At 42.8% G+C, this 12,264-nt stretch overlaps 1 protein-coding gene across 1 annotated transcript in view; it reads right to left on the reverse strand.

Moving 5' to 3' along the window:
• Positions 1–12,264, reverse strand: part of LOC126388957 (annexin A2-like) — a 17,762-nt gene that overhangs the window by 3,972 nt on the left and 1,526 nt on the right. Inside the window, exons 2-10 of the mRNA XM_050042400.1 lie at positions 7,843–7,904; positions 5,975–6,068; positions 3,866–3,960; positions 3,578–3,691; positions 3,349–3,439; positions 2,489–2,568; positions 2,029–2,088; positions 1,698–1,791; positions 1,288–1,383 (exon numbers count right to left, since the gene is read on the reverse strand). Of these exons, the coding sequence (XP_049898357.1) occupies positions 1,288–1,383; positions 1,698–1,791; positions 2,029–2,088; positions 2,489–2,568; positions 3,349–3,439; positions 3,578–3,691; positions 3,866–3,960; positions 5,975–6,068; positions 7,843–7,893 (775 nt within the window). The 5' untranslated portion in view covers positions 7,894–7,904. The remainder of the gene's footprint in view (positions 1–1,287; positions 1,384–1,697; positions 1,792–2,028; positions 2,089–2,488; positions 2,569–3,348; positions 3,440–3,577; positions 3,692–3,865; positions 3,961–5,974; positions 6,069–7,842; positions 7,905–12,264) is intronic.

Below are 12,264 nucleotides of genomic sequence, written 5' to 3' on the forward strand. Positions count from 1 at the left end.
AGCAAAACAAGCCTGGAAAAGGCACTAAGAACGGCGTCGTCAAGCATCTTGTTATCCGGAGCGAGGACTACAGTGTTTTCTTCCGTTAAACGTAAACACATAACATCCGCCCCGCCCCCTATCCAATCAGAAACCTTCCCTGCCCCAAACCTTGCGCGCACCTGAATAAAGGCGATTAAACTGATCTCCGTGTAAACCCTCATTCAGAATGAATATTTCTCATGTAAACTACCTGGAAAGACTTTAATTCATGATGATTTCATAATGAGAAGCCATCATGTAACCACACCCACTATTGTGTCTATAGGCTCATTGGAGATGAACTGCGCCTGCAAGTGGACGAGAGCAGGTGGCTGCAGCAGGAGGCCGTGATAAAGAGCTGCTGTCAGGTCGGACAGTTTCCAGCAGCCTTCAGTCCGTACAGGAAGTCACAGAAACACTCACATCCTGTCCGATATGATGTTGATTATTAAAATATTATCAGACCCATATATCAGTTTGTTTTCAGTCTCCAGTTGTTTTAATTATGAAAGATTAATTTATTAAAATGTTTTACAGGCGATCTGTAGTTTATGTTGATGGTTCATGAACTCTGCTGTGAGTCAGCATCAGTTTGACCTGTGGCCTCAGCTACACAGGCTGAACACACTGTGTCTGACTTATTTTAAGAATCCTCACATTTCACTGAACACCAGTCTCTGTGATGTTAAACACCTCAATAACTAAAACAGTCCAATATTAATACACAGTAGACTCTGTGTAGTTTATGATGAATGTATTTAGTCTGTGATTAATAAACTTCACCATCAGTCACACACATGTTTTCTGTCACACAATAAACCTTCAAATCAGACAAATACAGTCTTAATCTCTGAAATTCAACTAAAATGAAAAACATCTTGTTGAGTCGACATCTGAACCAATCAGCTGTTAGATCAGGTGAGAGCCAGGTGTTTCCCATCATGCCCTGGGTGCTGCAGTCGCTGGAGAGCAGCAGCTCTACAAACTGCGGCCGCCTCGCTCTCACCTCATCATCACTGTCCACTTTTGTACGACATCAGAGCAAGTCAGGATGAAGTCAGACTCAAAACTAACCAGCATGCATTGTGCGGTGACGCTGGTGATCTAATCTGCGCAGGCCTGGCTCATCTCCAACGAGCCTAATCTGTCAGTGCTCTCTGACTTCCTGTCTGCAGCTCACTGATGTGTTTCTAATAGTTTTTGCAGAACAGTGGAGCTCGATGTCACAAAGGAGTAAGACGCCTGGTGCTGGTGTGTGTTTGTTACCCAGAGTGAGGAAGGATTTCTCCAGATCTCCCTTCACCTCCTTCCTGATGCTCTCCTTCATGTCGTACGGGCTGTAGCTCTTATACCTGTCAAACACTGACCAAACACAAACACATGCACAGAGACAACATGTAAAACATGAAACACACACAGTGTTATGAAAAGTGTATTGATACTGAAAAGTTTCCTTCTATGACATATTTAAATTCTGTCGTTAAAATGACTGTACATTTAGTGACAAGTGCATTATGACTCGGCTAAGACTCGAAACTCAAACTTTAGGAATCTGAACTTGCCTTTTTAACTTGAAAACAAAGACTTGAGACTTGTGACGTGCAAAACAACGAGCTGGTCACACATGTCGTCGGTATTTAATGTTGTGTGTGTGTGTGTGTGTGTGTGTGGTTCACCTTTCTGCAGGTGGGGGACGCTCCTCTGAGCCATGATGGAGATCCAGGTCGCCACATCAGTCCCCTTCCTCTTCACGCCGGCTTCATACAGACACTGAAAGGTTCACACAGGAGGACAGACGGCGGTTTAAAGTCACTGCTCGGAGCGGAGGTATGAAGGAACACTGAGGGATCTCTGAGCATTTGATTTATCAGTTAATGGATTCCTCGTTAAACAACGATATCACACTGAACAGATTCACACCCAGGAGAACAGCTCATTCAGAGATCACACATCTTTTAAAGTGTTGAAAGAAAAACTTTGTGTAAATATCTGCATGGTTCGACTCACTCTGGCGTCCTCGTCAATCTTCTCGTAGTCGACCACATTAGACGGCTCGTCTCTCTTCGTCTGGAGATCAACAAACATGTCAGTGTTAAAAACAGTAAAGCTGTTGTTTAGCAGCAGACTGGCAGAGCTCTGCTGCTTCCACCACTGACGGAGGAAGTATTCAATTTTTTTACTGCAGCAAAAGTGCTAATACCAAACTGTGAAAGTAATCTGATACAAGTAAAAGTCCTGCACTGACAATCTTACGTGAGAGAAAGTATGCGTGGGTAATCAAAAAATGTAAAGTTTTAAACTGTAGAAAGACGTTGAATCAAATTACTATTATTTTTCATCATAGATGAATCTGCTGATTATTTAATCCAAATGCTGTCACAGTTACCCACGGCCCAAAGAGATAATTAAAGAAAGATAACAGCACATGTATGTTTAGCAGTTAGCATTTGAGCTAACGTGAACCTACCTGAACCAGAGCCAGCAGGAGTTTGGCGAAGTCTCCTGATGTGTCTCCTGCTACGTCTTTGTCCAGCTCCTTCTTAAACACTGCACACAGAAATAAAAGATTTGAACTAGGCATAACAACAGTGAGGTAAATATCATCTATGACGTAGCTAATGTTAGCCACAGAAGCTAACCAGCTAGATGTTTGTTCTTGATACTATCCAGCAAATGTCAGCTAGCTAACATGCTAGTAATGTCCAGCAGTTTTCAAACAGCGCCTGTATCAGTTTATGCTAGGGCTGCCCACATTAATTGTTAGCATGCTAACTTTAGCTTTACTAACTGAGTCACTTTGTCAGTGGAGGTGGGAGATGTGGATAACATCTTCCATCATGATGTGTATAATATCATATTGTGATATTAATATATATACTGTGATACTGGTACACGAGAGTCATTTATTGATGGAATTATCAGATTAATAATTATTATCATTGGTTAATCCTGTAAATAAATAAATATGAAGGTACAGGTGACGCCGGCGCCATCTAATGAGTTCTGTTCTCTCTGTTACCAAAGTGTGTGCACTCCGTCTGAAGATGAGCTAGTTAACACTGTTCAGGGTCACTCAGTACGTTTACATGACATGAGAGAAAATGGATCTCTGTTAGACTAAAACGGGACTTTTGATGCAGTGAGAGAAAACGCCAAACGAGTGAATCTGGGGTCAGCTTTGACTTTCAGTTTCACTGGTGAGCATGTTCACAAACAGTAACCAACATCCTGCAGAATAAACTTTTACATTGAAATGTTACTGAGGATTTAATTCTTCTATTCTTTATTCTTCAGTGAGTATTAGAGGAAGAAGATTTCCAGACGTACTCTCTTTGTAAACCTTCTTGATCTCCACCAGTTCCTCGTTGTTTCTGGAGCAGACGATCTCTATGAGTGTCTCCTCGTCTGTTCCCAGTCCCTGGAAACACACAAACCAGCAGGTAAGACTCCTCATTTTACACATTAACATCAGTTACATATAAAAATGATTCTGTCAGAGCCGTCTGATGTTTTTCATCAAAAGTAAAAGTGCTCGTTTTGCAGTGGTGACTCTGACCTTCATGGAGGCTCTGAGCTCAGAGGCGTCGTACTGAGAGGTGCTCTTCATCAGACCCAACATCAGAGCCTCCAGAGAGCCGGACAGCGCCCCCTTCAGGGCTGTGATCAGATCCTGGAAAAGAGACAGAGGCGCACAAACCAAACGTCTCTTAAAAAACACTGGAAACAATCATCTGACACTAAAGCAGGAAGCAGCAGGATAGTTTCGTCTCTGAAGCAAAGTGATATCATCTACCGACAGGTCAAAGGTCGTGACTTTGTTTACTAAAGCAGAAACATTTTAAACCTTCTTGGCGAGGCGTTCATATTCGAAGGCGATCTCTCTGCGCTGCTCGTAGCTACGTCTGGTCAGGATGTCGATGACGGTCTGTTCGTCCACACCTGCAACACGCAGATTTATTTGTTGTCAGTACGTTCAACTTTAAGAGAGAGTCCAGTGGAATATATTCAGACCAGACAAACAAGATTCTGGTGGAGAAATGCTGAATTTTTGTCAAGATTAAACATTCTGAGACAAAAATTGCTGCAGTCCACCTTTAAAATATCCAACATAAGTTTTTAATTGTTGCTTAAAGCCCAGAATTCCCAGAGAATATTCAGAGGAGCTACAACCGTGGTGATAACATCATACTCCCTCAGTGAGTACTTTACATTTGATACTTGGATTACATTTTACTGATAAAACTTTCCTTAAGTATTTTGTCTGTCTTTCCCTCGTAATGAAGTCCTCTCACAGTGTGATATCAGTACTTTTACTGCAGTAAAGGATCTGAATATTTCCTCCACCGCTGTCCTCTCTCCACCTTCTCTGAACTGCTTTAACAACAGAGTCGACCTGTCAGTGTCGGTGTCGGATGTTAGCTGCTGCTGCAGTGTTAGCTCGTGCTAACCTGGCAGTGAGAGCAGGAGGAGGTTCACAGAGATGGTGACTGATGCATGATGCATGTTAAAAATCTTTCTGTGAGCTGGTGCCCTTATTTTCTGCCCCTGCATCTCTGACAGCCTGAGTGCACCACTGAGCAGATGTTTTGGCTTTTCACTTCTCCACAGCCTCCATGTTTGCTGTTTCATAAAGTAACGGATGAAATCAAAGCCCTCATGTTGTCAGTAATGTGACTAAATACTGTCAGCTGTTTATGAGCTGGTGAAACACTTCGTCGTCTGAACTCTGCTCCAACATCTGTCTGTGTTCATATTTAACTTCTGTGTGTTAAACTGCGCTGATCCTCTGATCATCAGCAGCTGTCTCTGTGTCTTTGTTTCAGCTTCAGAAAAACATGACGATGGAAAATCTTGAGTCTGTTGAGGGACGTCCTGTTTTTACTGCAGCTCACACACACACACAGGAAGCTGAGTCGGAAAACCCTGCAACTCTCCACACAAACAGAGAGGACCTGAAGTGTACGTTCAGCCTCACAGGTTTAACTCCCTCAGCAGAGATCTGCAGATGAATTCCAACAACTGTCGTCAGTTTCCAATCTGACCAGAAAACATGCAGTTAGAACAGCTCACACATGGACAGACGGCAGGCAGTAATCTGATATCTGCTTGTAACTGGATGGAGTCAGACGTCAGGCTGAAACACTGCAGGAGTGAGAGTCACCACGATAACTACAGAAATCTAACAGGTGAAGCAGTCATTAAAATCTGAAGGGTTCATCCTCTGGAGAATATGCAGGAATATGTTGCGTGTCACGGCCTCGTGATCAGGACTCAGTAGTTGAATTTCCACCCAAATGTAGCACATTTTAACAGAATATTCAGAAAATTCACCTCAGTTCATCAAGATGAACAGCAGGTGGCGCTAATTCTGCAGTCAGGTGTAGAAAGCTGTAGAAATATGAAAACAATCATGATTTAAAAAATCAAATAGTAACAGGAAGGAAACTTGGAGAGCACAGATCTCTGCCAGGCCAGATGCTCCATCACACAGTGTCAACAGCGTATCCACCCCCTGATTTGGATCCACGTCAGTGTGTAAGGGCTTCTTCCTCGGCCCGTGGTTCACCTTTCCACCATGTTTAATGAAAAACCAGGCAAACACTTTTCTCTTAAACCGCTGACAGACACACTGTACCAAAGACGTACCCTTCATGGAGGAGGTAATGATAGGAAACACTTTCCTTGTAACGACACATTCAGGGTGAAACCAGAACGATTTGCCTTGATGACCCGAGAAAGTTGCCTACAGGTTGAAGCCTCAGGTTTGTCTCTGCAGACTGTGCAGTAGTTCCTGAGAGCAGCGATCCAGACTCTGATCTCATGTAACCCTTCGTTTGTGGCTGACGTCCACCCAGTTATTTGTGATGGAACAGGCAGACCACAGTTACATAACTCTGAGAAATGTGTGGAAACTTCCAGGCAGCAGGCGAGGTGAGCTGTTGGACCCTCTCACCTTTAGTTTTGATGGCCGTCTCAATCCTGGCGGCGTCTTTGGCCGGGTCAAAGTCTCGTACCGGCACCACGGTGGGGAATTTGGGTTCGGCTTCCTGCAGTGGACAGAGAGAGACGAGTTACCTCACAGTCCGCTGCAGCTCAAAACAACATGAGGGTCTCTGATGGAGGGGGTCTAATGTCATTGATTGGAGACGAGGTGGTGCAGTCAGACCCGCCATCAAATAGCTGTCTCACACTGATACTGCTGTCGTCATGGCAACATGTACAGCAGGTTTGTGTTTGGCTGAGTGACACATGAAAGAGTAGGTTTGTAATTTCTGTTCTTTGACTTGTAAATTGTTTTTCCAGTCTTCTGGCTTTTATACTACGAGTCACATTCACACATTCACACACTGATGGCCGAGGCTGCCGCACATGGTGCTTCAACATGGGCGTTGTCAGTCAGTCAGCAGGACACCTGTATGTGAAGTTTTTGTCTCAGGTCTTAATCTGTCCTCTCAGAGGGCGTAGAATCTGCCCACAGTTCAGTCTGTCAGGTGTATGCAACACTTCTGACAGGTGTTATGATGCTGTTGGTCAGTCTGTCTGCTCTGTGTCACATTAAGCTGCAATAAAAAATGATTAAAGTCGATGAACAGACTGAAAACTTTAGGAGGTAAAACTGAAGCTGACAAAGTTTTCCTTTGGAGAAATAATTTGCAGTTGGATAAAAAGGTGATAAATCGCAGTGTATCTAAGAATCATATCCTGGGTCCTCTGGTGATTCCCACCCCCAGTCGTAGGTGGACGAGTGGCCAGAAAGTCCAGCTTTAGTTCCCTAGGACAAGAGTACCTTCTTTATGTTTGAGAAGTCTCCACACGCCTTTTGGCGAGCTCCTCATGTTCTTATCTCTTTAAGCAATGGCTTTTTTGTGTACAGCTCAAAGTGTCCTGTGGACAGATACTCCAGCTCCTCCCTTTGTCGTCTCTCTGATTAATGCCCTTCCTGTCTGGTCTGTGAGTTTTGGTGGGCGGCCCTCTCTTGGCAGGTTTGTTGTGATACGATCTTCTTACCATTTTGTAATAATGGATTTAATGGTGCTCAGTGAGGTGTTCAAAGTTTCATTTATTTTCGAGAACTCAACCCTGATCTGTCCCTATGCAGACCTTTGTCCCTGACTTGTTTGGAGAGCTCCTTCGTCTTCATTTCAGAACAGGTGTATATATACTGACATCATGTGACACTCTGACTGCACACAGGTAGATTTTATTTAATTAGTGATGTGACTTGTGAAGCTAGTTGGCAGCACCAGGTCTTATTTAGGGGCGTCACAGCAGAGGGGGTGAATCGATATGCACACACCACTTTTCAGTTTATTATTTTTTCAAATTCTTTTTTTTTAATTTATTTCACTTTACCAATTTTGAATTTATGTTCAGGTCCATTCCAGAAATATCCAAACAAAAATGCATTTCAATTTCTGGTTGTAATACAACAGAATAGGGAGGATACAGAGGGGGGCGAAAACCTTTACAAGGCGCTGTGTCTGAACGACTCATCGATCAGTCTTCAGTCTCGTCTTCACTTTATCAGGTTTCTGATTATTCAGGTGGGTGGAGAGCGAACCACACCTGTACCTGCTTTATGAGGGCAGTAAAACACTGTGGATCCTCTCAGAGCAGTAAAGATATGAAAATCTGTGCAGATGTACAGTTGTGTAATCTAAAGATTCAAACCTGAGCAGCGTCCACAGATGTTGCAAACAGGACGTTAGAGGTGGTTACATTTTGTAATAATGACCACAGAATAATTCTGGTAGATATCGTTGTCGTCGTGCAGAACTGTTTCCTGTGTGATGTCACATGTGTGACTGTGATGTGACTCACCCCTCCGTACGACAGTGTCAGTTGGCCCAGAAACTCAGACACCAGCGCCATGTTGAGTCGACCTGCAGGGAGACGACAGACCGTTAGAACGACTATTTCATCACTCGTCATCTTTTTCACTTCAGCAGATTCTGCAGCTCTCTCTTATGTTCACATACGGCAGCAAAAGGTCCAGAGATTGCCCCCTCCCACATTTGCTTTGCTTATATCAACACGTACATGTAAACTGAGACTTTCTCAGTGATTGGGCTGCATAGGTGCTATAAGCAGGGTTCACATAATCAAATCTGGAAAAGTCATGGAATTTAAGATTAGCCATCCCCAAGTCTGGAGAGATTGTGAAAAATTAATAAACCCAGACAGTTTGGGAAAAGTGACTGAAATTTGCTTCACAAATACTTGTATAATAAAGTTTACATACTAGGGATGCATGATAATGGATTTTTTTTTGCAGATATTCGATATGTCTATTTGTAACGACTCATTTGACCAATAACCGACACCGATTTATCAACTTTTTCCCCACTTAATTTTAGTGATGGCTTACGTGAGACGTTGTTGCTACAGATTAGCAGGAGAGTTGAAAAGAGAGCCAATCACAAGATGCCGAGCCCCTACAAAAGAGTCGACCTTTGCTTTGTGCCGACTTTGATTTATGTTGTTAAGTGTCCAGATCGACCCTCTCGCCTGCCTTCCTACTTTATCAGCCATCGCCATGCAGTTTTCGAGGGTGAGGTCGGCGCCTGCTGCACACAGATTTCACAGGAGACCGTCAGATAAGAAATCCCTTCACAGCTCTACTCACAACTCTTACTCGTGTTAAAAAGCAGTCTACTTCTGTGATTTGGTGCCGTTGGTCTTCAAACTTTATGCAAACCATGTGCAAATTTGTGAATCTGTGAATCCGGCCAGTTCTCGTTGCCTTTGTTAGTTGGACTGGTTATGTTTAGGAGAGAGGCGACCTTTACGACCAGAAGAGCCATGTTTGTTCCAAAAAAGATGATTTAAATCTGTCTAAAGCCACAAAATATATGTGTTTCATATGATGAAGGTAGCCCAACCTTATTAAGTGTATCAACATTACAAATAGGTCTAATCATTAATATGTTTTACCATTAGGAGGCGACTCTGCTGTTACGTATTTATGAATATTTGGTGCCTTGCAGCCAAAGTAAACAAATCTGTCTAAACTCTATTAAATTCAATATTTTCCTCCAAGACTTTCCCTGTCTGGCTTTGAAATCCACGGCTAGCTTTACTAAGGAAACTCAAGACAATCCACTGCTCTTGATGTTCGGCAAAATAGAGAGAGAAGGCGACAGGCCGTCGACATCGCTATGACTCACAGATTAGTTGACGAAATGTTAAAACTTTTTTAAAAATTTGTTGTAGGCTTATAGGTTACACATTGTTACAACTGGATAATGTAAGAATCACTTTAGGCTGACAACAATGATGAATGAAAATTAAAATGTTCAAAAATAACAGTGGTTCATTTCAATGTTTGGTCAAAGCCACAGGGAGCCGTTGAAGAGGGGCTAAAGAGCTGCATGCGACTCCGGAGCCATGGGTTGCAGACCCCTCTGTAAGGGAATGTAAAGGTAAGCCAATCAGAGGCAGAGTAAGGTGTGCCATCCCTTTGCCATCCCAGTATTTGCACCTGTACTAAGAACCTATGAACCGTCCTGGAGACCACTTTGTCACGTGGACACTTTGTCACATTAATCAGACAAACTGGACTTTGTGGTCAGCTGCACTCAGATCCAGGCTCACGTCCCTGATGTGAAAGCCTCCTAACTGTCCTTTAGTCGACAACTTGATTGACTGATTGTTTCAGCACTAAATTTATTCAGAGATTCAAGGAATTTATTGTCATTTGCGTTAAAATCTGACCAGTGTTGTACTGTATTGCAGTGATTAGTGTTGTATCCTAGTATTTACAGTAATCATATGTTTACATCAGCCTCCATCACAGTTTATCTTTTTTTAATATTCACACACTTCAGCTGAGAAATTTTTTTTTTTGTGATTTTTCACTCTTTTTACGGTTGTATGGTATGTTTAGGTCTTTTCTGCACAAATTAAACACTCACATATAAAACGTGAGAGAGAGGGAGACTTTCCTGTTAACACCAGAGGAGAAATAAAGTCGCATCAGTTTTAGATTCGATCTCAGAAACTGTCCTAAACTAACAAACTACAGATTTACTCCCAGTGCAAACATTTGTTTTCCCTTCTTTAGATTTATTTCTAAAAAGCTGCAGTCTGTTAAAGGGATAGAAGTGGGGGTGTATGATGTATTTACCCACAGTCAGTGTGTTACCTACACTGGATGTCAGTCAGCTCGCCTCTAGTTTGGAGAAACAGGCTGGAGTCCGACATGAAAGCTCAGCGATGCACTGCTTTGGACGGGGTCAGGAACAAAACGTACTTTAGCCGCCTAAAAAATTTCTGTATCAGTTTGAATGCTATATTTAGAGTATTCTCACTGCTTTACCTGAATGTCAGACAATGATTTTTAAGAGGTAAATGAAGCCATAATATCGCTCTCTTCAGAGCCAGACTCCACTGAGAAAACCAGTGATTAACATCAGTGAACTCAGGAGCTGCTCGTCGACTGCTGCTGTATTTCTTAATGGAGTCTGGTGGATTTGACGAGAGCGCAGATAGATAACTGAAGCCGTTAGCGGCTCTCTCGACAGAACAGACTGTCTGATAGAAAGGTACAGTGGTGGAAATACTCTCACTATAGTGTACTCTTTTTAGTTGATTAAAATATATTTCATTGCTGCCCCCTCTCCACAGCAGCCATTGCTTCGCCTCCATGTTGGACTCCAGCCTGCTTCTCCAAACTGGGGACGTGCTGACTGACATCGACTCAAGGTAACACACTGTCTATAGATGAGCACATCACACAACCACACCTCAAAAACTCCAAACTATCACTTTAACATTCGGAGCCTCAGAATCCAGCAGGCTGTAAACACTTCAGATAGGTGTGTTTGATTTATGGACCAGGACGTTCCAACAGGTGTGTCAGCGGGAGAGGCCGGGGCTGCAGATAAGGAATATGGATCACAAAGCAAACACATCGGAGACTCTTATGTAACACACACACACACACACACACACACACACTCACACACACACACACACACACACACACACACTCTGTAAAGCGTCCAAAGTTAATATTGACCCATCAACAATGACTTTATGTTTATTTCATATTTCTGAGGAGAACTGGAAATCTCTCTTGACCTTTCACCTTCTTACAAAACATTAACAGGAAGTGTGAGGGTCAGCGTGTCATCGCCTAGCAACAGCAGACACAAACAGTCCTGAAGTCTCGGCCCAACAGACTTAATCATCCCTCTAGTTGTTGGAGTTTAAAGGGAAACGCCACCATTTTATTGTTCCTGTAAAACATGTATTTTTATTCTCTGTTAGTTTATTAACACAGTTCAGACACAGAGCTTATTTGACCCTGAGCTGAGCCTCAGCTAACGTTTATATCGTTATTGATTAACTTCCCAGAGAATGAGGTGACGGCTTCACAAAGGAATATTTGTGGAGCTGAAAGCGGAGATGTTTGGCTTTTTTCTTTTAAATAACGAAACAATTAATGAATTGGAAGAACACCAGTGTCTGAAATATTGTCCCATCAGTAAATACCACACTGTGAATTTAGAAACTTTTGTGTGTCTTAGAAAAGACGGTTACTAACAAGTGTCTAAATGAGACTACAGAACATCATTACGCCAAACACAACTTTGCAGCCTCGTTGTGGTGGTGGTTAAGTCATGTGACTGTGGTGTAGTTTGCTTACGGCCTAATGTTAGTTTTTGACCTCTGGGGACTGAATTTAGGCTTCAAAAGAAGTCTTGGTGATCTTCATTATGAAGACTATCTTGATGAATCAAACCTGGAAGGATCACAAACCTTTGTTTTGTCACAGAGTTTATTTTCTGTAATAATCCAAAATCCAATGGAACATTCTCTTTGGCTTTTTGACGAGGGAACCAGGGTGACACCGACTTCACCGTCAGCCTACAAAGACTACATCCCTCTCAGTTACAGGGGATTAGTGTTGCACTCTGGGCACAAGAATGTTAGCAATGTTGCTTGTGAGTACCTTAAGCCCCATTTCCACCGAGCAGTTCAGTTCAGTTCAGTTCAGTTCAGTTCAGTCACATTGTTTCTGTCTCCACAGTGTAAAGTTGTGGATGGTAGCAACAGAAGCGTTCCTTAGCGTCCCCATGTTTGGTCCCCCCTCTGTTGGGGTACCTAGCACACAGATCTGGTACTAAAAGGTGGAGCTAGAAACCCTGCAGTCTGATTGGTCAGTAGAGGACGGTCACTCTGGTTTTATGTAACCTCTGTTCATACATCAGTAAACTACAACTATAAAATGAAAGAGAA

This window comes from Epinephelus moara, chromosome 1 (assembly GCF_006386435.1).
Source record: "Epinephelus moara isolate mb chromosome 1, YSFRI_EMoa_1.0, whole genome shotgun sequence".
Lineage (NCBI taxonomy): Eukaryota > Metazoa > Chordata > Actinopteri > Perciformes > Serranidae > Epinephelus > Epinephelus moara.